This window comes from Camelus ferus, chromosome 10 (genome assembly GCF_009834535.1).
Source record: "Camelus ferus isolate YT-003-E chromosome 10, BCGSAC_Cfer_1.0, whole genome shotgun sequence".
NCBI lineage: Eukaryota > Metazoa > Chordata > Mammalia > Artiodactyla > Camelidae > Camelus > Camelus ferus.
The window spans coordinates 8,920,720-8,946,153 of record NC_045705.1 but is presented as its reverse complement, the minus strand read 5'-3'; the positions used below and the strand labels follow the sequence as shown (position 1 = coordinate 8,946,153).

The 25,434-nt window shown below is 42.0% G+C and overlaps 1 protein-coding gene across 3 annotated transcripts in view; it reads left to right on the top strand.

The window, feature by feature from the left end:
* The window catches only part of HEPHL1 (hephaestin like 1), a 70,794-nt gene extending 48,598 nt beyond the window's left edge, over nucleotides 1–22,196 (top strand). The window contains exons 13-20 of one of the 3 annotated variants that reach the window (XM_006194228.3): nucleotides 4,423–4,562; nucleotides 7,304–7,444; nucleotides 10,815–10,921; nucleotides 13,238–13,460; nucleotides 14,713–14,852; nucleotides 19,411–19,573; nucleotides 20,033–20,104; nucleotides 20,203–22,196. In XM_006194228.3, the coding sequence (XP_006194290.2) occupies nucleotides 4,423–4,562; nucleotides 7,304–7,444; nucleotides 10,815–10,921; nucleotides 13,238–13,460; nucleotides 14,713–14,852; nucleotides 19,411–19,573; nucleotides 20,033–20,104; nucleotides 20,203–20,402 (1,186 nt within the window). In that variant the 3' untranslated portion in view covers nucleotides 20,403–22,196. Of the gene's footprint in view, nucleotides 1–4,422; nucleotides 4,563–7,303; nucleotides 7,445–10,814; nucleotides 10,922–13,237; nucleotides 13,461–14,712; nucleotides 14,853–19,410; nucleotides 19,574–20,032; nucleotides 20,105–20,199 lie in introns of those variants that run through there. The other 2 variants (XM_006194227.3, XR_004323083.1) reach the window with 2 other exon arrangements.
* The last annotated feature ends 3,238 nt before the right edge of the window (nucleotides 22,197–25,434 follow it).

Here is a 25,434-nt window from a genome sequence, read left to right as displayed (position 1 = left end):
AAAATACCCTGGTTTTGTCTGCCCAGTTCTGGCAGGCAGAGATTTTGCTCACAAGCACAAAAGCTTAGGGAGCGGCCATCTGTATCCGGGGAAGGGGTCTGAAGTCATTTTGAGGGCACTCCCCTGGCGGGCTCAGTCCACCTCCGCTGGCTGGTTCCAATGGACGTGGCTTTGATTGTGCTCCTGGAGTGAAAGGGTTTTGGGAAAGAGGCCCAACCCACAGTGATCCTAGGAAGAAAAAAATGGTGCAGAAGCAGGTAGAGATGGGGTAAGAGTACGGGCTGCTGTAGATTGAGGGCCATGGGGAAGGGGGACTGAGGAGGAACCACTGGCTGAGCGCTCCCCCAGTGAGGGACACCCAAGGAGCGAGTAGGAGGCATTTGCAGAGACCCTGAGTTGGGGCAGGCAAAGCCGGTCTCTTTGGTAGGCCAGGTACCCAGAAAGTCCTCAAGATTAACTTTCCTGTAAATGTGCTGTCAGCCAGGGCTAAACACCAGAGAATCAGCGGAGCTCAAGACCCCTGCAGGCTTGTAAGCCCTGGTCCCCTATCTGCCCGAAGTCCACCAGGGCGCACTGGGGTGTAGCCAAGGAAGAAAGGAATAGGAGCATCTCAGGTGCAGACCTGCAGTTAACACCCTCTGCTTGGGTGTCACTGCCCCGTACACAGATGAGGAGACGGCTCAGAGTGAAGTCATCCAGCTAGTCACCGGCACAGTTAGAGTTGAACGTAGAACATTTTGAAGGACACATCCATGTTCTCACCACCACATCACGTTGACTTTCACGCCCTTGTTCCTCTTTGTTCTTTATTACTGCACTCCCCTCGCCCTCCCTTCCCAGCACCATGTTAATCCTCTGTGTCTGTGCCCGCCATGCTGTGCACCTGGCTGTTCCTGATCTCAACCTGCGTTGTCTCTCTTGTTACTTGGCCTCTGTTTTGAGGATTCAGGTTCATGGAACATTGAGTATAACAGTGCCACCGTATGGACAAGTGAAGAAACAAAACGATTCTTCATTTTATTATTTTTTTTAACATTTTTTATTAAGTTATGGTCATTTTACAATGTTGTGTCAATTTCCAGTGTAGAGCACAATTTTTCAGTTATACATGAACATACATACATTCATTGTCACATTTTTTTCTCTGTAAGCTACCACAAGATCTTGTGTATATTTCCCTGTATAATCTTGTTTATCTATTCTACATATGCCTGTCAGTATCTACAAATTTTGAACTCTCAGTCTGTCCCTTCCCACCCCCTCCCCCTCGATTCTTCATTTTAAAAAGATTTGCCTCAAGGACAGGACGATTTAAAATTCATTCAGTGATTCATCAGCCCGTTTGTTAAATCAGACACCCCTCTCCTGCTAAATCTGCCAATTACAGTGCTGCCGACACAAGCTAAAGACTGACACTGCAGTTGAAAATGAGATGAATACTAATTTGGCCTTTTCTAAAGTGATTATTTCATTAAAAAGCTGTCATCACTGAAGAAATAATTGTATAATAATTTTTTTTGCATGTCCAATCTTAGCCCACCAGTGTGTAAGAAATCTAGCCTTCATCATTTTCTTGAAACACAGTGTAGTTTCTGTTTTCAGCCCCGTCCCTCTGGGCTGACAGGAAGCTTTAGCTGTCGTCTTCTGGGGTTGTCTCCCCAGTGACATAAAGAGGCACGTTGCTGGGTGTGTCTGCGCACTGCCCCTGCCACACTGGATTTTGCCCATAAATAAACAAAAGCAAAATGAAATGAGAACGTATTCACCTATTAAAAATACAACTGACCTGTAGATAAAAATGCAGCACAGAAATGAAGTGCAAGCTCTCCCAGTGGCACGTCTGTGGGCCCTCTGTAGATAACAGCCCAGGAACAAATGTCCCATCTGCACCTCAGTTGCTATGCCTCTGCCCTTTGACAGAAGGCCATATCATAGGACACCTCTGGTTTTCAAGCCACCCCTCAATATGGGTTTTCCCTGAGACATTCATTGTCCTGGTCAGCGCAGACTCTCTGCCTCACCTTGGCACCTGGAAGTCTTTTCCCAGGGCTTCCTAAGAGCAAGCACAGTGGGGAGACCTCAGGATCCCAGAAAGGTAACATATGGGACCATCAGCACAATGCCAGGGTTTGCACAGTGGGAGGGAATCTGAAACCAGAGAGTAGGTTGCCATAGACAAAGTTGTATTCCTAGTATTCCTGAGCTTGTGGGCTGATAGGCATGTAATTTAACTAATCTGGAATTCAAGATAAGAATTGCCATCTCTTGAGGACCCCCCCATGAGCCAGACATTTTGCTAGGGATTTTACAAATCCTATCTGATAGGACCCTCACAACACGCTTGGCCCATTCCATCAGCTTTGGCCTGGCATCATCATGTGACATCCTAGCACGCTGATGATACAACAGGCACTTCCCTGGGGCTCAGTTTGTGTCTGACGCAGGCACAGCTTTACAGATGTTAACTCATGCGAGCCTCACGCCAGCCCTGGGAGGTAGATACGTTGTTATCACCTCCTTTTGCAGAGGAGGGAAGCTGGAAAACCAGAGGTGGCTCTGGAGCGTGTGCTTGTCACCACCACACACATTCCAAGGACTCCCGGAAAACAGAAATAGAAGAAAAATTCTCTTCCCTTGGAAAGCACAAAGTGTAGGGTAGAAAGAAGGTCTCCATGCCTTTGTTAAATACCTACTGTGTGCTAGGCTTTGTGCAAAGGGCTGAGAAGGGCAGACAAGGTCTTTTCCACACAGAATTAATGATCTGTGGGGAAGACAAAGTGTGCACAGGGAACAGCACATGGAAGGCCTGGAGGTGTGGAGGGCACGTGGAAGGCAAGAGTCGATGTTCAGAATTGCGTGAGCGTACCGCATGTGGGGGCCAGGGATAAGAAACGAGGTTGCGGAGGTTGGCAGAGGCAGATAGGGAAGAGGTATGAGGGCTCAGTTGAGGTGTTTGCGAGTGGGAAGCCATAAAAAGCTTCTTCCACAAGGACCTGCCTGCTCAGATGTGTAGTTGAGGATCCCTCTGTCTGCAGTGTAAAGAACAGAGGGAAGCGAGGGGCATCGGTAGCAGGGAAAGTGATAAACAATTCTGGTTCATGCAGGTAAGTGATGTAGGTGGCTTAGGTTAGAGTGTAGGCAGTTTGATGGTGGGGAACAGAAGGACATGAGAGACGCTATATTTTGGAGATGAAATTGATAGTTTTTTTCTATCTTTTGTGATGATCTAGCTTGGTGCTTAATTAAATATACAGTTGATCCTCATTATGCACAGATTCCCTATTTGTGAATTTGCCTACTCACTGAAATTTATCTGTAACTCCCCAAATCAGTTCTTTGGGCCATTTGCAGATTTGAATAAAGCGGTGAAAAGTTGTGTCACCTGCTGAGGTCAAACAAACGAGGCATCTGTCTGCCTTCTTGTTTCAGCTCTCGGACTGAAACAAGTGTCCTTTTTGTGGTCTATTAGTGCCACTCCCCCCCACCTCAGTTTTGTGCTTTTTGTTGGTGATTTAGCTGCTTTAAATGACCCCCCAACATAGTGCTAAAGTGTCGTCCAGTGTTCCTAAGCACAGGGAGACTGTGATGTGCCTTACGGAGGAAACACAGGTGTTAGATAAGCTTCATTCAGGCACAAGTTATAGTACTACTGGCCATGAGTTCAGTGTTTATGAATCAGAAATATATATTACATTAGATGTCTTTGAACAGAAACACACATAAAACAAGGTTATATATTGATCTGTTCATGGAAATGTTGTAACCAGAGACTGGAAGGAACCTAACCTCGTATTTCCCCTGGGAACAATGGCTCGTATATGTTAATTCAGTGTTTAGGGTTACTTTCTAGCACATAACTACTGTGAATAACAATCAGCTGTATCTATATTTTTAGTTGGGCATATGCACAATACACAGCCCACAGACTCTCTTTAAAGCGGAAAATCATGAGGCGGTGCAGAATGATACATATGAAATCTGGAGGGATGCAGGATGGTAGAGTGTGTGTGTGTGTGTGTGTGTGTGTGTGTGTGTGTGTGTGTGTGTGTGTGTGTGTGTGTAAACGTGCAAGCATGCGTGTGGTTAGTTAGTCCCAAGAAGAGAAGTGCAACTTCCAAGGGCCCTTAGGAGTCTCTGACTAAGGCTGGCCCTATTCATCACCCAGTAGGGCTTCAGAGCAGTGGTCCCCAAGAGTGGGCCACAGGCTAGTGCTAGCCTGCCCACATGTGAGCCCCCTGAGGTGCTTTCAAACGCAGATTCCTGGCCCCTTTCCCAGAGAGCCTGGTGCAAAAGGCCAGCTCCCCAGGGAGATCCTGATTGCTGCCAGCTTTGGGAAGCACTGCGCGGGTGCATCCCCTGAATCACAGAGAAGCAAAGTTCTACCCTGCAACAATTTTCATTCCTGTTGCTTCCGATTTGCAGGCACGGAGATATCTTTATGAACCACACTGAGAACTGGATCGGCTCTCAATACAAGAAGGTGGTTTACAGGGAATACACCAACGGAGAATTTGTGGAGATCAAAGCCCGACCGCCGAGAGAGGAGCACTTGGCACTCCTTGGTATGGCGCAGATCGCCGCCGCGCACCGCCAGCCCCCAGTGCGCGCGCGCGCGCGCACACAGGTCCAGTTAGATTTTTGCCCCAGAGGGGATGGAAGGAGCAGAGTAGCCTGACTGCATTCGTCGAAGTGCGACAACTTCCTGCTTTCTGGTTATCAGGGAGCTCTCTGTGTGCTCAGCTCATACAAACAGTAGCTGTAGTCAGTCGGCCAGACAACTCGCAAACAGACATCCCTATTATCAAGGCAGCATAACCAGTATCTATTGCTCTGAAGTTCCTTTGCCACCTCTCCACTGAGCCAGGAGATGATTTCATCTGAAACAAGTTGATGCCTCAGAACAGCAGGCAGAGTGTTTGCATAACTCCTCCACGGTCCTCAGTCTTCCAGGCCAGTGCCTTAACAGCACACCAGGAAAATAATCCTGACCAAAGAGGAACCCCTTATGCGGAAGGGGTGCTCAGGTGAAAGGGCTGGTTTCAGTTCCAGGGGCCCCAACTTCCAGCCTTCTGAGAACTGACTCCACCTGTCTGATGCCCTGGGCCACCTGACCTGGCAATCAGATAAGCTCTTCCTGCTAACCTTTCCCCACTTTTCTTTACCTGAGCATCACCAAACCTGGCCCCATGATGAAGAGAAGATCTTAAAGCAGAGGGCTAATCTAGATGATTGTTTGAAATTCGTTTCCACTTTTAAATGTACAAGGTAACTTATATAAATAGTAAGGCTTTAACAGGTGTTTCTTATTATTAAAATAAGGCACCACGACTGCTAGCTTCATAAATTATTAGAAGACCCATCCACCTTTGCCTACACTTTCACCGCCTATTAACATCAGCCGCTACCAAGTGAGTCATCTCTTGTGGGCACATTCTTTCTTTTGCGCCCTGTGTGTAGCAGACGGCTGAAGAAAGGGTGCTCGTCCTGCAGAGGGGGCTGGGCTGCCTCTCAAAGGGCCCCAGTTGGTTTGCTCAGTACATTTGACACAGACCAGTGGCTTCATCAGAGGCAAGCCCGGCAGCACTGCAGCCAGGGGAGCCGGAAGCCCATCCACTCGTTTTCTGCAACTCAGGGAGAGGCCTGCACTCCTGGAGCTGCAAAGCGCACAGGGCAGGCACACCTCTGGTCAAGACTGCTTCCTGTGATCCACCAGGTAGTAAATCAGAAGGCATTCACCCCTTCCCACCAGTACAGCAAGGCATGTGCAACTTAAGTGGTAATGAATATACAAATAGTGATTTTAATAGATGCAGCCACATGCCCTTATCTGTAACTGCCCAAAATTACTATTTGAAAATATGCCTAGGTTTTTCCTTTCTAGTTTTATCATTAAAAAAAAAAAAAAAAGAGTGCTGGGAGGTGAGGGTATTGCTCAGTGGTAGAGTGTGTGCTTAGCATGCGCGAGGTCCTGGGTTCAATCCCCAGTACCTCCATCAAAAAAAATTTTTTTAAGTGTGCTTTTCAGACACTCCCTGATTCATACTAAAGATTTTCTTCAGATTTTCTTCCAAAGATAAGAATAGTCCAACAAATTTTAGACTTATTTAGGCCTTTACCAGTGTAGTTTTCCCTTGGTATCTGAAAGGGAATGGTTCCAGGACCCCATGGGCACCAAGATACTCTGATGCTCAAGTCCCTTATGTTACATGGGGCAGTCCTGTTGGCCCTTCGTATCTGCAGATACAGAGCCCAGATACAGAGGGCCAACTGTATTTTTCAGAAAAGCAATTAAAACCATGGTTTGAATCAGTGAAGAATGGACGGGTGTGGTCAGACCCGTGATGGCAAGTGTATCTCCCTGTGAACCTAGAATGCAAATCCATCCTGTGAACCATTCGGGTCAGGTCTGAGGTGCTGCCAAATGAGAGTCTGTTTCCACCTTCCTCAAGTGGTGCCTCAGGAAGATGACAGTGCGGGGCAAATTGTGTTGTGGCACATTCCTGGGCACCAAGAGGCACCTGTCGTGGATGAGGGCATCCCACAGTAATGCCGGTACAGGCCTCTCCAGTGACATGTGGGCCGATTTCCCGTGGCACTCAGATGGGCTGTTTCTAACAGAAATGTGCACATGTGAGGAGGGGAAGAGCACACGTCTCATGAAGGAATTCAAATATAGAGAAACAGCATTGGACATTGGACATCATTAGTGAAGTCATCATATTGATCATAAATCAATATACATGTTTTAATTTTGGTCTTATCTTAGAAATCCCTTTCAGACACATTATTTCATTGGATCCTCGTTATTATTATATCCATCTACCAGATAAGGAGCAATTTTAGATGTACCAAAGGTTACACACAGGGGGATTATAACAAAGTTACCATATCACATGGATGTGACTTTTCCTGGAGAGTAGGTAGTAAAAATTTAAGCATTTACTGTGTTTTAATACACTGACATGAGCACTTTACTATATTATTTTATTTAGTCCTCACTGTAACCTTATGAGAAAGGTGTCATTAAACCTATTTTGCAGCTGAGGAAATTGAGACTCAGGTAGATTACCTGACATACTCAAGCCCTCTCTAATAAGTGAAGGAGGCAGGATTTGAACTCAGGTTGGTCCAATTGCCAAACAAGACATGGAATTGAATGCTACACAGAACTGCCCTCTAAAGGAAGTACATTAACAAAGAAGCTAGCCTTTATTTTATTTCGCCAAACACTCCCTACGGGGACGTTAACACCAGTGTGGAAAAGACCAGCGATTATGCACACAGGCTTGTGTTTTGCCTTCAGGCCCAATGATTCATGCCGAGGTTGGCGACTCCGTCCTGATCGTGTTTATGAACAAGGCCAAGCGCCCCTACTCCATCTCAGCCCAAGGTGTGGAGGAGGCGGACAGAGGGAAGGGACTCCAAGTGCCCGTCACAAAGCCAGGTAACTTACCCCAGATGCCTGCTGCTTCCTGATGACTACTCCAGACTCAACTCTGTTCTGATCTCTGAAGGGTCTTGGAGAGCTCATTTTAACGTCAGTGTGTTCTACCCCCTACCCCAGTGAGAAATCACCATTCATCCAGTGGCCGAGTGTCTATGGACTTTCTTCAGCTCCATCAGGGATCTTAAAGCATAGTAAGGCATAGAAACAGCTAACACTTACTGAACGTTACCCTTGTGACAGGTGCTTTGCTTTATATTCTAAAAACCATTTTAAAAACCCATTTATTCCTACAATAACCCTGCAATTCAGATTTCATTGAATCTGATACCATTGATTATAATGTCAATCATTATTTTATCTGTTACTAAAACAAGAAAAAACCCGCTGCCAATTAAATTTTGACATGCCACTGATTGAAAGATATATCCTGACATCAGAGGTGTTAAATTGTGAAAAATGTGCATCCTATAATCGGTGGAATACAGCATTTCAGTGTCCATTTAACAGGTGACTGAGGTAAAGAGGAGTAAAGAACTTAATCAGGTCAAGCGTTAGTAATAGTGGAACCTCAGCTTGGTGGACTTCAGAACCTGAGCTCTTAACCACATGTTTTTCTCAAGAGGCTTAAAATGAGTTTGGAAGAAGAAAAGACAAACAAGAGGAGTCATTTCAGTAGTACAGTAGATTATACCTGATGAAATTCTCAGTGGTAAAGAATTTCAGAAATATACCTGCAGGTACTGATAAAAGTTTCAGAGACGGAAAATCCATGAAGATTGATTGATTAACTAGGAGCAATTAGGGAGAGCTTTACGGGAGATAGAACTCCAGTTGGGTTTTAAAAGATTCATTGAAGGGAGAGAAGATCTCACAATTTAAGAAGCTTCTGTAACATTTACACAGTTGAAATGTGGTTGTAATAAATGTCAGGAGCCTCTGTGACTTTCGGGTATGAAATTGAAAGCAATCATAGGTATAATTACAGGAGTTAGATTCCACTTTACCTCTTATAATACATAATAACATTATAATTCTTAATGCTATAGTAATTACCAAAAGGTCATATAAACTTTTAAAAATTAAAGATGTATAAAAAGAAGAAAAGAAAACAATCTTATGAATTACCAGAAAAATTTAGCAAGGTATCTGTTCAAGGATGGCGTTGGGGGAAGGAAAATCTTCATTAGCTACTATTCCAGCTTCTGCCACCTCAATTCTCACTATCAGAAGCCTGTGTTTTGCTGCTTCAAGAAACTTATCATGAACAGCTAAATGTCTATCTACAGAGAAATAGTTAAGTAAATTTTGGCATATCCTTTTAATGGACCATTCTGCAGCCATTAGATGACATTTAAGAAAGTTTTAATGACATGGGAAAGACTTGGTAAGCAAAATACAAATATAGAGGAAAGACCAAAAGGGAAGTAAGCCAAAACGTTTTCGTTTTTATTTATTTTTAGTTTGGTGGGGATGTAATTAGGTTTATTTATTTTTACTTATTTGTTCTTTAATGGAGGTCCTGGGGACAAAATGTTAATAATGGTTTTATCTTCCTAGTGGTATTTCAAGCAGCAGAGTAATAATCTTTTCGACTTCTCATTTTCTGTACTTTCTATGTTTACTATAATAGGTATGTCTGGCTTTGATGAAGAGGGAAATGGTTTAAAATGGGTCAAAAAAAAGTCATTAAATATATTATTTCTGATGGTTGAAAGCAACTCCAAAGGGAGGGAGGAAGGAAGGTGCCAGTCAGGCATGGGGCAGGGGGTGGGTGCTGGTAGGGCTGTGGGCAAGCTGGCGTGACCCCTCCCAGGCTGTTGTGCCCTGGTGGTGAGGACTGGGAAGGGACACAGCTCCTCTGCTGACTGGCCTTCCGGGAGTCCTAGATGTGAGGGTCGTGGGGGTGGGAAGAAAAATGATTAGAACATGGCAAAGGAGCTTTTTTTTTTTTTTTTTTCCAATCCCCACAGGGTCTCTAATAAGGTGAAAGGTTCAGGAGAGCCCAGAGATTAAAGATAGGAGGAAGAAACTAACTTTGTGTAAGAAGTCCAGGCAAGGTGGAGAAGGAAGTTTAGTCTGGGCATGCATCAGATGAGGAGCGCAAACTAGCATTTTAAGAAAAGTAAGCGGCCCCTAACCCTATCAAATTCTTCTTCTTTTATTAAATCACTCAGCAAATATTTCCTGAGCACCCTCTTTTTGTTGAGAGCTGTGCTCCCACCTGGGGTGGCCAATAGATTGTTCCAGCTTTAGTAATACCGCCCTTGTAGTCACTTGCATTTAGAAAGCGAAATATCACCCTTTTAATCTTGTGATTCCCAAGGCATAGGGGCTATAATGAAAAATCATGGAAATTAGGCCCAAAGTTATATGGCTAACCAGCTGGTGTATGAGCAAACATGGAGCAAAGTTACAGGTAAACGTCACTTTTGTTTGCTTTGTGGCTCACACTCAGCTGTAGGGTGTTTGTCACCATGGGGTGGGTAGTGGGACACAGATAGTTTAAAAGGAGATAACAATTTAAATGAGCCTTTTACAATGTGATTATCTTGCTAATTCACGAGTCTATTTATGACTCCTAGCAAGGCTCTGGGTCAGCCTCAGGGGCTGCATAGACGGGGTGGGGGCTGGCAAGGGAGGGGAGGTGCATGCATATGTTATTAGTATACATGCAATTAACAATTATTTACTGCCTTCAATGTGAGGCACTATCCGAGGTATTTTATTTCATTTAATCCTCACAAACAATTCAAAAACTGCAATGACTAACCTGCTTTACAAAGAAGGAAACTAAGGGTCAGTGAGGTTAGGGAGCTTGTCAAAGGTTGAGCAAAAACAAGTCAGTAGGGTTGAGAGCTGATAGGAGGTCTCCCTGATTCTCTCTGGTTCTAACCATATCTCACCTGCCTCACATTAGAATCACCTGAGAAGCTTAAGGACCAGCCCCCAGATACTCTAATTTCATTGGTTTGGGATGAGGCCTGAGCAGAGAGAGTTTACAAAGCTCCCTGGTGATTTGAAGAAGCCAAGGCTGAGTCCCAAGGTAATTCAAGCACAGCTCTTGGGAAGGAGGTATGAAATTTGAGAAGAAAAACTACTGAGGTATAAGATAAGTTATTTCCTGAGTAAACATCAGTTGATAACAGAAAAGGCAAACTAGGAATGGAAGGCTGAAATGAAAAATTTGCCATTTTGAAATTACAGAAAATCAAGATGTGAGTTAATAGGAACATTGCTAATGAGTAGGGGATTCCCCCCAGCAGTAAATTTCAACCAAAATACATACAGAATCTGTCTGCATTTTTTCAGGTAAATTGTCTGGAACAGAGGTAACACGGGTAAATTTTTTTCTTCTCTTTTGTTTCAGGAGAAATAAAAACTTACAGATGGAATGTCCCTAAAAGGTCTGGCCCAGGGCCATCAGACCCAAATTGTATTCCATGGGTTTACTATTCAACAGTAAACTTTGTGAAGGTGAGAGCCACCAAAGTGCTCTAAGTAATGTGACTTAACGTTGACTGTTCAAATTATCATAATTCTGGCGGGTAAGTGTGAAGAGATGTACTGGTGTAGAGCAGGGGTCTCCGACTACGGCCATGCCCATTTGTTTGCACTGTCTATGACGGGGCTGAGTGGTTGTGATGGAAATGGTCTGGGCGACAAAGTAAAAAATACTTGCTGTCTGACGCTTTACAAAAACAACGTTTGCTGACCCTTGACCTAAAGTCTGGGGAAAAAAAGCCAAATAAAATTTCAATGTTTCAATTACCAAATTTAGAACTTAACAAGGTAGTTTGAAGCCAGAGAGAAAATGTGCATAAATAACCATAAAATAATAATTTATTATACCATGGTTTTGAACCGTGTGGAATCTATCATTTTTAAAAGCATTATCACTATGATCAGGGCTCAGGAAAGAAAACAGACTTCACGCAAACTTAGTAACTGAAACTATAAGCTATTGGAATAATAAATAGGCTAACTTAGAAATTAAAGGCAAAAATTCAGTATTGAACTTGAGTCAGATGTTGTATATAAAATGACTAGTCTTGATTATATGTCATAAATCGAAGTCCAAACTAAGGTCATATCCAATATAAAATGTAAACATTGCCCATTATAAAAATTTTTATTATCTTAACCTTCCTCTTAAGTATTAGATGGCTGCATTAATGTCTTTGCGTTGTATTGGACAGTGCAAGAGTTCGGGAGGAACATACAAGACACTTAAAAAAATAACGTTACATTGGAAGTTTGGCTGATACAAACTACTATGTACAGGATAGATAAACAACAAGGTCCTACTGCACAGCACGGGGAACTACATTCAATATCTTGTAATAACCTATAATGAAAAAGAATATTAGATACGTATAACTGAATCACTATGCTGTATACCAGGACCTAATACAACATTGTAAATCAAGTATACTTCAATAAAAAATGTTTAAAAAAAATACATACATATTAGAATTATGGGAAACCCACATTTGTTTATTCATTTGGGCATCCCAGCAAATATTTATTGAGCCCTTGTGATGTGCAAATGACCCTACCAAGTACTATGAGGGCTGTAAATATTCCTGCCTTGGAGGAACTTACAATTATGGGTGTGCACATGCATGCATTATTTTCCCCAAAGATTATATTACGACTCTGAATCTGGTGAGTTTTATAGGAGTGCAGGTCTATATAGGAGGCATTGGGAAGAAAGAACATCCTGAGTAAAGCTGAAAACAGGGAAGTAGCAGGTGTGTTTTGGAAACGTTGAGAGTCTCACCTGGCTGCCATCTAGGGTACAAAAGGAAAGCAGCAAGGAGTGTAAGGTAGAAAAGTCTGCTGCAGGAGCATGTGGGGGCCTGCAGGTCCTGTCGGGGGTTTGTATTTTATTCGGTAGGACTGTCACTGGGAAGTCACTGAAGACATCTAGCTATGGGAGGGACGACAGTAATCTGACAGTTATCAACAGGATGGGCTGGAGGTGCGGTGAGTCAGAGACCAGAGAGGAGCCAATTTCTAGTCCAGGGTGAGGTACTGAGATCCCACAATAAGAGAGTGGAAAGGAAGTCAGGGAATGGAGAGGCACTGTGAAGAGAAAAGAAACGTAGGATTTGACAGCAGTGAGATGGGACAGAGTGAAGAGCAAGGAGGACTTAAACACTGAAACCAAGATTTCTGACCTAAATGGCAGGGAATATCATAGCACTATTAACAGAGATAGAGAATTCAGGGGAAGGAAGTGGTTTGAGGGAAATACTAAAATCCACTTTAGAAATGCTTAGCGGATTGAATTGTTGCAGGAAGCCCATCCAGGTGGAATATCTCAATAGGCACTTAGAAATGAGGGGGTTTTCCTTTAAAAGAAAGCTTCCCGTCAGTTGCTAATCAGCCAGCTCACTTTGACCCATAGAAAGTGGAATATAAGCCTCTGTATGTAGCCATGAACACAGTTTCATTTGAAAAACATACAGGAAAAATAGAAATAAGCATTCATTTATTCAACAAATATTTATTGAACACCTTCTATGTAGTGGACATTGCATAGTCTCTGCTCTGGAGACTCAGCAATGAATGAGGGACACAGTCTCGGCTCTCAAAAAGCTCACTCTTAGCACATTTTTAGAAATTCTCCTAAAATTTCACACAGATCACCCTGGTTCTAGGCTTCTTGGTACTTATTTCGTGGGCAATAGTCATTTAGGCTTTTTACAGTGCCTTTCTTACAAGCACTCAGTCTGTGTCATTAAATTATCTAAAAGGCTCTTCTAATTCGGTTTATTTCTCTTTCAGGATACATATAGTGGTTTGATGGGTCCTCTGATTACCTGCAGAGAAGGAGTGTTGAATGAAAAGGGAAGACGGAGCGATGTGGATTATGAATTTGTTCTCTTGTTTTTGGTATTTAATGAGAATGAATCCTGGTATCTGGATGACAATATTAAGAAGTATCTTAATAAAGATCCACGAGATTTTAAGCCCTCTGATGATTTTGAGGAGAGCAACAAAATGCATGGTATATCAGAGGTTTAAAAAGAAGACCCTTGTTGAGATAAGCTCATAGAAATCTGCGGAGGTCCCAGCCTCCTTCTCGGAGCCCTTCCCCACCCGTTCCCAGGGGCACCTGGACTGAATAAAGTCCTCTAAAGCTTTCCTTCCCAGGGAAGCGGCCAAGCCATTGGACCAACAAAGTCCAGTGAGGTTTTTGACCAACTATCTAGGGAGCTCTATTTCTGAATGCTGGGATCCCTAAACTACAAGACTGTGAAGTAATTCCTAGGAAACGAATCATCACTTATTGGTATATTTCTCTAGGAATACGAGTCTAGTTGATCAAATTTAAGGGCTTGGTTTAACTGTCTCTGGAACATGAAACACCATCACCAAATTTCTGTTTTAGTGTGTCTATGTTATTTAATTCTATGTAATTAAAAATTTTTTTCTAACGGAGGTACTGGGGATTGAACCCAGGACCTCATACATGAGCTCTACCATCGAGCTATACCCACCCCACTAAGGTATTTTTAAGTGGAAATAATGTGTTCTAACTGACACATCCACACTCTCACCCAGATCTACTTTTGACCAAAATCCAGCTTCTCTTTCTCTACAATGTTGCCTCCCTCTCCCCAAAGTGTCTTAGTATGCTCTCTCTTCTTAATGAAGGTAACTCATTTTGTGTGTCCTGATGCACAGAATAAAAACTTAGTAGGAATCAGAGGAGTGAGTCCCCATCACGTCAAGCCAGCTTGAGTTTGCTTTGCTAATTGTTAGATCATGGGTCAGCCCACGTGAAGCTTTCTTTCTTTTGAAGATTCAACCAGGTTTCAGAACTTGCCCCAACCTAGGTCTCAGAAAGTAAAATGTTAATGAAACACCTTTTAATTGCTTCAATTTTGAGTTATACATCTTGATTTTCTGTGCTTTTGTCCACTCAACTGTAGAATGGTATAAATCTGAGGACCTCACACATGAGGCTGCAATCCACTCTTTAAGAGAATATGCCAGACAAACAACATGTACTGCTACCAAGAGGTAGCTTTAAGAAACAATACTACTATTTCTTTTTTCTGGCTCTCTTTTATAAGGATGTCTTAGTAATCTGAATTTTGGGTCCAAAGACGGTGGGAAGATTGGTAAGTGTGGGTGAGATCATGACGTTTGTCAGGCAGATGAAGATATTGGTGACCTAAAGATCTCGAACCATTTCTAAAACCAGATTAAGTAGTGATCAGTAATCAAAGGCTGTTTTCTTTTCACCTTCTCAGCTATTAATGGAAAGATTTTCGGGAATCTCCATGGCCTCATCATGAATGAAGATACAATGACAAACTGGTATTTGTTAGGAATAGGAAGTGAAGTGGACATACACACCATCCATTATCATGCCGAGAGCTTTCTTTTCAAAGTAAGTATAAGGAAAATGCTTTGGGGAAGACTTTCCGAACTAACAGATTCCACATATTTCCATTGTGACCTGAGAGTTATTTGACAATAAGGCTTGTGAGGGGTAGTGCTGAACATTACAGAACGGAACAGGAAAATAAGATTATGTCCTTCCCCATTTCTTAATATGTACATGTGTTTTACTCTGCTTGTAAAAAAAAAAAACAAAACAAAAAAACCTCTCAGCTTCAGAGGCACTTTTCTCAGCATTTATGTGGGGATAATTCTGACCACGCTGGGTTATGCTATTAATATCATATATAAAAAAAAAAAAACCCATAGGATTTTGTCCCTCTTCCTTTTTTTTTTTTCTTTTCTCTTTTTTCTTTCCCTTTTCTTGTTCTTTCCTATGTGATTAGCCAACAGAATAGCCCTATCTAATAAAGGAGATAATTCAAGCTTTGGCTTGGGCCCAAAACTTTACCTTGACTTTTGCCCTAGTGGGTTGGGCGCAACCACGTGTAGCCTTCTGCCTTTTCAGCATCCAGCTGTACCTTGCGGGTGGTGCTGGCCGTGTGGAACCACCTGGACAGCTGTTTAAGAAATGGACTGCCAGGCCCCACCCTGGACCTGATGAATCAGAATCCCAGGGATAAGGTCCAAATAGTCTGTCCTCTCAAGTGCTGTGCCGTCTACAAGGAAGTAATCACATCCAACCTGCGGGGAAAACTTGCACATCTCTAGTTCTACAGGCATAGACAGTAACTTTCATAACATCTAATATCTTCTCCCCTCTGTGTATTTATTCAACATAGTTTAGGATACCAAGCATTAACCTACAGTGATTACAGTTGCACATATTAAATGGCTATGCTGCTTTTCAGAACTTGGCTTTGTCAACCCACATTTTTAAAATTATATTAAAAATTTGTAAAATCTTTAAAAATTTATAAAATCATAAAATTATTTTATATACATATGAAATTTTTATGTACATACATAAATATTTTATATTAAGGTATAATTTACATTGAGTAAAATTCACCCTATTTTAAGTATACACTTCTGTTTTGATAAGAGCATACAGTGGTATAACCAACACTAATCAAAATATAGAACACTTCCATCGACCCCCAAAATGTCCCTGTTCCACCCTCTAGAGTCAGCTGCTTCTCCATGTTTAACCCCTGGCAACCACTGATCTGTCTTTTATAGTTTTGCCTTTTCTGAAATGTTATATAAATGGAATCATACAGTCTGTAGCATTTTGACTCAGGTTTGTTTCATTTAGGATTGGCATTGGAACTGCATCTGTCTTACTGAATCAGCAGTCTGTTCCATTCAGTTGTAGAGCAGTATTCCACTGTATGGATGGATTGCAGTTTATCCATTCCCCCACTGAGGGACATTTGGGTTGTTTCCAGTTTGGGGTTATTAAAAAATAAAGTCATTATGAACATTTGTGTACATGCTTTCATGTGAACATAAGTTCTCATTTTTCTTGAGAAAATACCTAGGAGTTAGATGGCTAGGCCATGTGGTAAGTAGATGCCAGACTACTTTCCACAGGGGCAGTACCGTTTTGCACTCCCACCAGAAATGGATGACAGTACTGCTTGTCCACATCCACATCAGCACTTGGTATCTTCTGTTCTTATTTTATTTTTTCTTAGCCATCCATTTAAGTATATCCTGGTATCTCATTGTATTTGATTTGCATTTTCTTAATGACTAATGATATTGAATATCTTTTCATGTGCTTTTCTACCATCTGCCATCTCCAAGTCCTCTTTGGTGAAATGTCTACACTTTATGCCCATTTTTTAATTGGGCCATTTGTCTCCTTGTTGAGTTTGAGGCCTTTATATATTCTGGATACAAATCCTTTCAAACTATGTGATCTGTAAATATTTGCTCTCAGTCTGTGGCTTATCTTTCTGTCCCCTTAACATTATTTGTCAAAGAGCAGAAATTCTTAATTTTGATGTAGAACAATGTATCATTTTTTTTCTATTACAGATCATGCTTTTGGTGTCAGCTAAGAAATCTTTTTTTTATATATAGCTAAGAAATCTTTGCCTAACTCAATGTCACAAAGATTTTCTTCTAGAAGTTCTATAGTTTTAGGTTTTATATTTAGGCCTCTGATCCATTTTAAGTTAATTTTCATATATGGTTCAAGGTTTGTTTTTCAAATACAGATGACCAATTATTCTATCACCTTTCATTGAAAAGACTATCCTTTCTCCCACTGTGTCAAAATCATATCAATCCTATATATGTGGGTCAATTTTGGGGCTCTGTGTTCTGTTACATTGATCTACATGTCTGTCCTTCCTTAAATGCCACACTGTCTTGATTGCTTTAGTGTTAACAGTAAGTCAAAATCAGGTGGTGGTTATTTTAGCTAGTCCAGATGTTGGCCATATAAATTTTAGAATCAGCTTTTAAAATCCTGCTATAATTTTGATTGGGGTTACATTGAATCTGTACATTGATTTGGGGAGAATTGATATCTTAGCAATATTGAGATTTCCAATCCATGAACATGACATATTTCTCTATATATTTAGATCTTTGATTTTTTTCATCAGTGTTTTGTCTTTTTCATCATATAGATCTTGCATATATTTTATTAGATTATTACCAAGAATATCATGAGTTGTCGTGATAGAATAAATGGTATTTTTAAAATTTGAATTTCTAATTGGCATTGCCAGTCTATAGAAATATAATTGATTTTTATAAAATTGAGCTTATCCTGCAACTTTGCTAAACTGATTCTAGTAGCTATTGTAGAGTTTCTTTTTATAGACTTTTTTGTGGGGGAGGGGGTTCCTACATGGACAATCATGTTGTCTGTGAATAGAGATGGTTTTATGCCTTTACTTTCAATCTGCATGCTCGCTCTTCTCTTCCTTCCTTCCTTCCTTCCTTCCTTCCTTCCTTCCTTTCTTTCTTTCTTTCTTTCTTTCTTTCTTTCTTTCTTTCTTTCTTTCTTTTCTTTCTTTTTCTTTCTTTCTTTCTTTCTTTCTTTCTTTCTTTTTCTTTTGTCTTATTGCATTAGCTAGGACCTCCAGTATAATGTTGAATATGAGTAGTAAGTGAAGATCCCTGCCTTAATCTTAGGGGGAAAGCATTCAGTTATTCACTGTTGAATATAAAGTGAGCTGTAGGTATTTTTTGTAGATCCCATTACCAGGTTGAGGAAGTTTCCTTCTATTCTTAGTTTGCTGAGGGTTTTAATCATGAACAGATGTTAAATTTTATCAAACTCTTTTTCTGCATCTATTGTGATGATCATACTTTTAATCTGTGTAGTCTATTGATGATTTTCTTTAGCCTGTTGGTGAACTACACTGATTGATTTTCAAATGTTGCACCAGCTTTTCATTCCCAGGGTAACCTTACTTTGTCATGATGCACTGTCCCTTTTATATATTGCTGGATTCACTTTGCTAGTGTTTTGTTAAGGATTTTTGCATCTATTTTCATAAAGAATATTAGTTGTGGCTTTCTTCTCTTGTAAAGTATTTGTCTGGTTTTGGAATTGGGATAATGCTGGCCTCATAAAATGAGTGAGAATTGTTCCTTCCTCTTCTATTTTTTGGAAGTTTGTTTAGATATGATATCATTTCTTCTCTAAATGGCAAAATTTGCCAATGAAGCCATCTGGACCAGGAGTTTAATTTGTTGGAAGGTCTTAATACAATTTCAGTTTCTTTAATAGATATAATTTCAGTTTCTTTAGTAGATAACCTATTCAGTGTATCTAGTTCTTCCTGAGTGAGCTTTGGTTGTCTTCATCTTAAGCAACTTGTCCATACCATCTACATTGTAGAATGCATGGATAAACAGTTGTTAATAACTTTCCTTTATTATCTTTTTTAATGTCTATAAAGTCTTAGTGATATCCCCTCTTTCATCTCTGAAATTTGTAACTTGTGTTTTTAAATTTTTTTCTTGGTCATTTTGTCTAGAAGTTTGTATAAGTTATCTATTGCTGTGTAACAAATTACCCCAAAACATAGTGACATAAAACAACACACTCTTATTATCTCACAATCTCTCTGGGTTAGGCTGGAAATAGTTTAGTTAGTTGGTTCTGATTCAACATCTCTCATGAGGCTGCAATCAAGATGTCAGCTGGAGCTGCACTCGCCAGGTTTGACTGGGGCTGGAGGATCCCCTTCCAAGATCACTCACAAGACTGTTGACCAGAGGCTTCAGTTATTCACCATGTGGGTATGGCATGGGAGCTGGCTTTCCCCAGAGTGAGTGATCCAAGGGGAGAGAGCAAAAGAGGTCTAAGACTCTTGGAAGTAGAATGCCATCACTTCTGCCATATGCTCTTGGTTTCAAGGACCAGCTGTCAGACAATGTAGGAGGGGACCTCAAAGGTATGAGTACTAGAGGTCAGGGATCACTGGGGGCCAGCACAGGCTGCCTTCCACAAGTTTCTCAATTTTGTCAATCTGAGGCTCAAAGAACCAGCTTTTGGTTTCTTTATCTTTATTATGTTTCTAGTCTTGATTTTATTGGTTTCTGCTCTTATCTTTATTGTTCCCTTCTTTCTGCAGATAGATAAATCTTACCGAGAAGATGTCTATGACCTCTTTCCTGGGACATTCCAAACCATTGAACTGTTTGCGGATCACCCAGGGACATGGCTGTTACATTGTCACGTGTCTGACCACATCCATGCTGGCATGGAGACAACCTACACGGTCCTTCGGAACATAGGTACTGTTGTCTGTCTGTGATGCCGGCTGATGGCACAGGCTTCCTGTAGACCCTGAAACTAGGAGACATGAGAGCCCCCAAGGAGCTGAGAGTCATTAAGAGAGACATGTACCCAAAATAGGATATGATATTTGCCAAGACAGAGTGCAGAGTACGGGGTTCAGTGACAGCAGCAGGAAGCAATAATGAACAGTCTGGGGACATGAGCCAAGGTTCCACAGAGGCCATAATGCTTCAGGTTGGATCTTAACAAGTGAGCAGAAGTTTGAAAGGTGGACAGGGTAGGAACAGCGTGTGTACCTGTATGAAGGTAGCACGGTGGGCATCCAAGCAAGATTTCCAGATACTGACAGGATACAGTCCTTGTTGGGGAAATGACAAAACTCTTGAAACGATTCATGTCAGGAAAAGAATCTACTTCTGTTGTTTATAAACCATCAACCTATCTTCTCCATCCAGACAACAGGATTCCTTATTCCACCAAGTCTCCTTCTGGAGGATCGTCTCACCCAGCCACGGTGCCCTCCAACGGTAATGATACCCTCCCTGAATCCTCTGTGTGAATGGTCAGTGTTCACTCCCCAGGGAAAGGCAGAGATCTGATGCCTCCTTTTCCTTTTGCACAGAAGAACCTGGCAAGGAGCAGCTCTACTTCTTCGGCAAGAATCTGGGTCCCAGAGGAGCCAAAGCAGCCTTGGTCATCCTTTTCATCATCGGATTCCTCCTTCTGATCATCACAGTGATTCTCTCATTCAGCCTGTGCTTGGCAAAGAAGCGGGTGGCATACCAGGAAGTCCAGTCCTGCGCGCTCCCCACGGATGCACTGTGAACCAGCTGGTCTTCCTCAGTAGGGAAACTGGACCAGGGCATCGTTCGCCAAGGAAGGTTGACATGGTTTCCTGGATCAGGCGCTGATCCTCTGGAACACCATCAAAGCAATTTGCTTTTATTTATTTTTAAGTGGGCTGTGAATAATCCTCAGGTATAAAATACAGGAAAAGAAGAATGGGCGTGACTGAGAAAACAGACTCAGTCTGTTCTCTGAATTCACTGAAGTGGGAAGGCTCTCTGAAAAATACCTTTATTTTCCGTCTTTTGTAATTCTTAGATTAGTGCTTCTTTAACAAACCATCAAAGTAGATGGACAATTTGGGGAAAGCGTTAACATGGCCTCAGCCATCTAACTGGAATGGCACTGATTTTTCAGCACTGTTATGTAAGACATTTCTCTTAGTTGTTTCAGGGAAAATAACTTTCCAAGGAATTCATGATTACATCTAAATCAGTATCTGCTGATAGAATTGGACCACATGAATTTTTGGGGGGCTTTATCCAGCTCCCCTGACCTTTTCCCCTTTAATATAAATAGCCTGTGCATGGTTTGCTGCAAAAGGCAGAGTTACACACATTTTTAAAAAATTCTGTTTTTACGCAAATCTGCAGAGATACTTGAACATTTAGAACTCACTTCATGTTACACATTTTTACATGTTTCCATGGCCATGTTTGTATATTCAGAAATCAACTAGAGAACTTGTATTTCTACTTCAGCATGTGGATCTGTGAAACAGCAGGCTAGGTTCTCCCACTGTGAGTCAGAGGCTCCCTGAGAGTTTAGTGGGATCTTCTAAGGGGGAAGGAAGCTTTGCCGGTGAGTTAGGGCTTGAATCTTGAGTCTGATTTTTCATTCAGTTAGGAGGATCTTTCCCAGTTTCCATTTCTGATGAAGTAAAGACAGTTTCATTGTGTGAGAAACACCAGGAAGAATTCGTCAGTGACGCTGACTGGTTAGGAGGAGGAGGGGGTCTCACAAAATCCTGGAGTCCATGCCTCTTAAAGACATAACCTTTGATGGGACGAGAAAAGAAGAGAAAGAGAGTCCCAGTGGCAATTTTTTAAACCAATAAATTGGCTTTAAGACAGGTATTACAGTTTTCAAGGCTCAGATGCAAAATAAAATGTTGAACAACTAAACTCAACCCATTTCCAGGCAATCCATGCTCTATACATGCCTAAATGTCAGGTGTAAGATTAATAAAAGCAACATTGTTTATTGCTAGACTGAGACACTGCCCTTAGCTCAGGGCAAGATGCCCTGCGATGCTCACGCTGTTGCCGAATGAGTGATGTTAGTCCCTCTGCCTCAGCAGTGGGTCATCTGGATGTCCTGGTGGACGAGTAGGACCTAATAAATACTCTGGTGGAGGGACCTTTCATACTTTCTCATCTTCATCTTGGTGAGGGGAAATGGGTCATTTGATAGAAGCTCTAGTCTTACTTAAACAGGATTTGAATTCTAATAGTTCTGTTCGTAGTTTGCTTGAATGTCACATGAAACACAGTACCCAACATTCTGAATTCCAGCCTGCTAACCACTGATAATGTGATTTTGTAGTATGTATTCTACAGTTTTCATACATGTGTAGGCTGTATAATTTCATAATAATAATTATGATAAATGCCTTATTTATAACTTACCTAGACAACAAATTATTTAGTTGTAAGATTTTTCCTTTTCTCTTAGTTTATTTTTTTAATGACAATGGAACCACAAAATAGTTTGATTATACCATTTCTCTTTTTAATAAAATTTCACATATTATAAAGATGGCTATTTGCGTGTTGTTTTTTTCAACCCCCGACCGCAGATCTAGTGATAGGTAATTTTTTTTTTAACCTGCAGCAGGGGGTTAGTTAGATATTTAGCAACTATCCCAGAGAAATGAAACAAAGGAACAATATATCTCTATTTTTCCTTCTTAATGATACTCAGAGTTAGAATTCAAGGAGTATCTGTTTCACTGCCCATTTATTTAATGTTCGTCTCCTTTATATGGTAAGCGCCATGAGGGCAAGTCCCTCATGAAACAAAGGAACAGTATGTCTCCACAAATAATATGACTCTCCCTAAACATTGTAAATCAACTATATTTCAATAAAATTTTTAAAATTAAAGTCTATTTTTTAACAAAGCAATGTTACATATAGTCTCATGTGGCACCCTAAACTTTTGAGACTGGTAGTGACAGCCATCAAATGCTAAGTGCCCGTGACATGGCAGGCACTGTTACATATACCATTGCATGTAATCCTCAGAACAACCCAAGGAGGAGGGTAATATTACCCCTATTTGGTAAAGGAGGAACTCAAGACTTACAGATTTCCAGTGATGTATCTGTCCTTGGTCAAACAGCAAGTAAGTGGCTGATCCAGGAGTTGAACCCAGGCTCTCGCCTTCTCATTTGCTCCCAAAGAAACGTAGCACAAGTCAGATTGAGCTGATTTTTGCAATAGGAAAAATGGCCACTCTCTTCTGTACCATTCATCTCTGTCCTCAAAGGCACGACACCAGTTTGGGCTCTGGTTATTTCTTGTTTTGGTTGGGGGGGGGTAGGTTTATTTATTTATTTTAATTTTTTTTAATGGAGGTGCTGGGGATTGAACCCAGGACCTCGTGCATGCTAAGCACACACTCTACCACTGAGCTACACCCTCCCCCGGGCTCTAGTTATTTCTTACGTGCAGAATCTCAACAGTGTCTTACCTGGCCTCTCCCCCTCCACCCTGCATTCAGTCCACTCTAAGCGTGGCAAGAAGACTAATCTTTTGAAAGCACAACTCTATTTAAATTACTCCCCTCCAAAACCTCCCTAATGCCTGCTGAAAAAGTAAAAAACTCCAGACTAGCTTCTCTGTCCCCAACCCCTTCATCTTTTTCTCTCTCACCCTCATCGTCCCTGTACCAGTGTCAGGTGTCTCTACTTCCCATTTCCTAACAAGTTCTCTTTCTTGCCTGGATTGTAAATTCAACACACATGCATTGACTTCCAGCTAAATTTTAAAAACTCTGTCCGAGCAGAGGGCAACTTCAAAAACTGCTGGGATTCTGTCCGGATCCTCAGAGGAACTTGATATTGAATGAGAAAGCGGACATGCAATCAACCATCACACAAGGTAAAATGAGCTACAGGCTTGGTGGGGGGGGGAGGGCGGCTAGAGAAGGGAGGGATTCATCACAACTTGGGGATCCTGGAAGGTATCCAGAAGAGGGGACACTGGAGCCTGCTGGAGATGTAGATTTTAACAAGGAGAGAAGGGTAAGGCATCCATCCTTTCACTCACTCCTGGAAAGCACCTGTCCCTGCTCTGCCTGCCACAAATGGACTCATTCTTCCAGACCCCATCTTTCTGTGCATCCCCCTTGGCACACTCCACGTTTCCCTATTCATGGAACCCAGAACTGGCCCACCACTGGCCTCTGCTATATGCCTTGAATATATGGATCAATGAGTGTAAGTTGGGCCACTTGCTTTTAACCAATTTTCAAAATGTTCAACATTTTCAGATTCTTTCATTTAATAAATATTTATTAAAATACCTACAATGGCCATTTGTACTAAATACTGGAGATCAGAGTGGTATACATGGGTGTGGACTCTCCCTCATGAAGCTGACCATATAAAGGAGGAGAGGAACATTAAATAAATGAGCAGTTAAACAGATACTCTTTGAATTCTAATTCTGATTAACATTAAGAAGGAAAAATAGAGGGCACCAGTAATGGACACCATTCATATAGCTCTCATCAATTGCCATATACTGTCCTAGGCACTTTACATACATTAATTCATTTGATCTTTATCTCAAGCCAAAAAGGTGTACCCACTTTACAGACAAGAAAACTGAGAGACATGTAACTTTCCCAAGGCCCACAGTCAGTATCTGGTAGTGCCAGTATCACAAGAATATTTCACAAAGGGACCTAATCTAGTTTAGGACCATCAAGGAAGATTAACCTGGGGAAGTGACATCCAGCGGAGATCAGGAGGGTCAATATGAGTTGGCCAGGCAAAGCTTCTACGGTGGAAGAGTTTTGGGCAGGGGAAGAACTTGATAGGGAAGTAATGATGCCAGTAAGGCAGGCAGGGGCCATACTAAGAAATTGGGATCTTATGCTAAAATCAATGTACTCTTTAAGTAGGGAAGTGACATGATCAGATTTGAGTTTTAAAAGCTCCCTCTGGCAGCCATGGGGAAGAATGGCTTGCGGGCCTGCAAAGGACTTCCCTGTCTGTGGTTAGCACAGAAGATGGTGACCTGAACTGGGGTGTTGGCAGTGCAGGAGGAGAAAAATGATCAGATTTTCTATATTTCGAGAAGAAAGGAACCATAGAATTTGGAAACTGGTTATGGCAGCTGGGAGAGATGGAAGTGTTACAGAGGGCACTCCAGGTTTCTGGTTTGGGCGTATGGGTGGATGGTGGTGCATTGGGCAAGATGGGGAAGACTGGAGTTCTGGCTGAGAGGAAGATGAGGATTGTGGTCCTGGCCCATGTGAGAGTTAAGTCCTGTGAGTCATCCAGGTGCAGAGCTGCGTAGGGTGGAGATGTATACATGGGACTTGAGGGCACAGAGAGGAGGCTTGCAAGCGCGGACCTGCCCAGGTACAAAGAGCAGAGAAGGCAGTCCAGCCGCAAGGAGCCCTCGCGTTCACAAGTCCTGTCTGCTCTGAATGTTGCTGATTAGAGCAGCTCTTGACTCTTTCTCAGCATCCACTGCCTGTAAGTGGTTCAGAAGTAGTTCTACCCCCAACACCTGCTTCCTGCAGACACCCCTCTGCTGGTTCCCAGACCAATTCTCTGACGGGAAAGCGGGAGGCGAAGTGCAGACCCAGCGGCGATAATAGAGGCCTGAGACCTAGTCCTACACGGAGCTCAGCATCCCTGGTCCCAAGTCCCCCTATCATGCAGTGCTCCTGGAAGGGTTTGGCGCCCCCCTCTTCCACACATGCTCGGTCTACACCGCTCGACAGGCTTTTATGGCACCCGTTGCTCTTCGAAGCGTCTTCCCCTCCTTTTAAC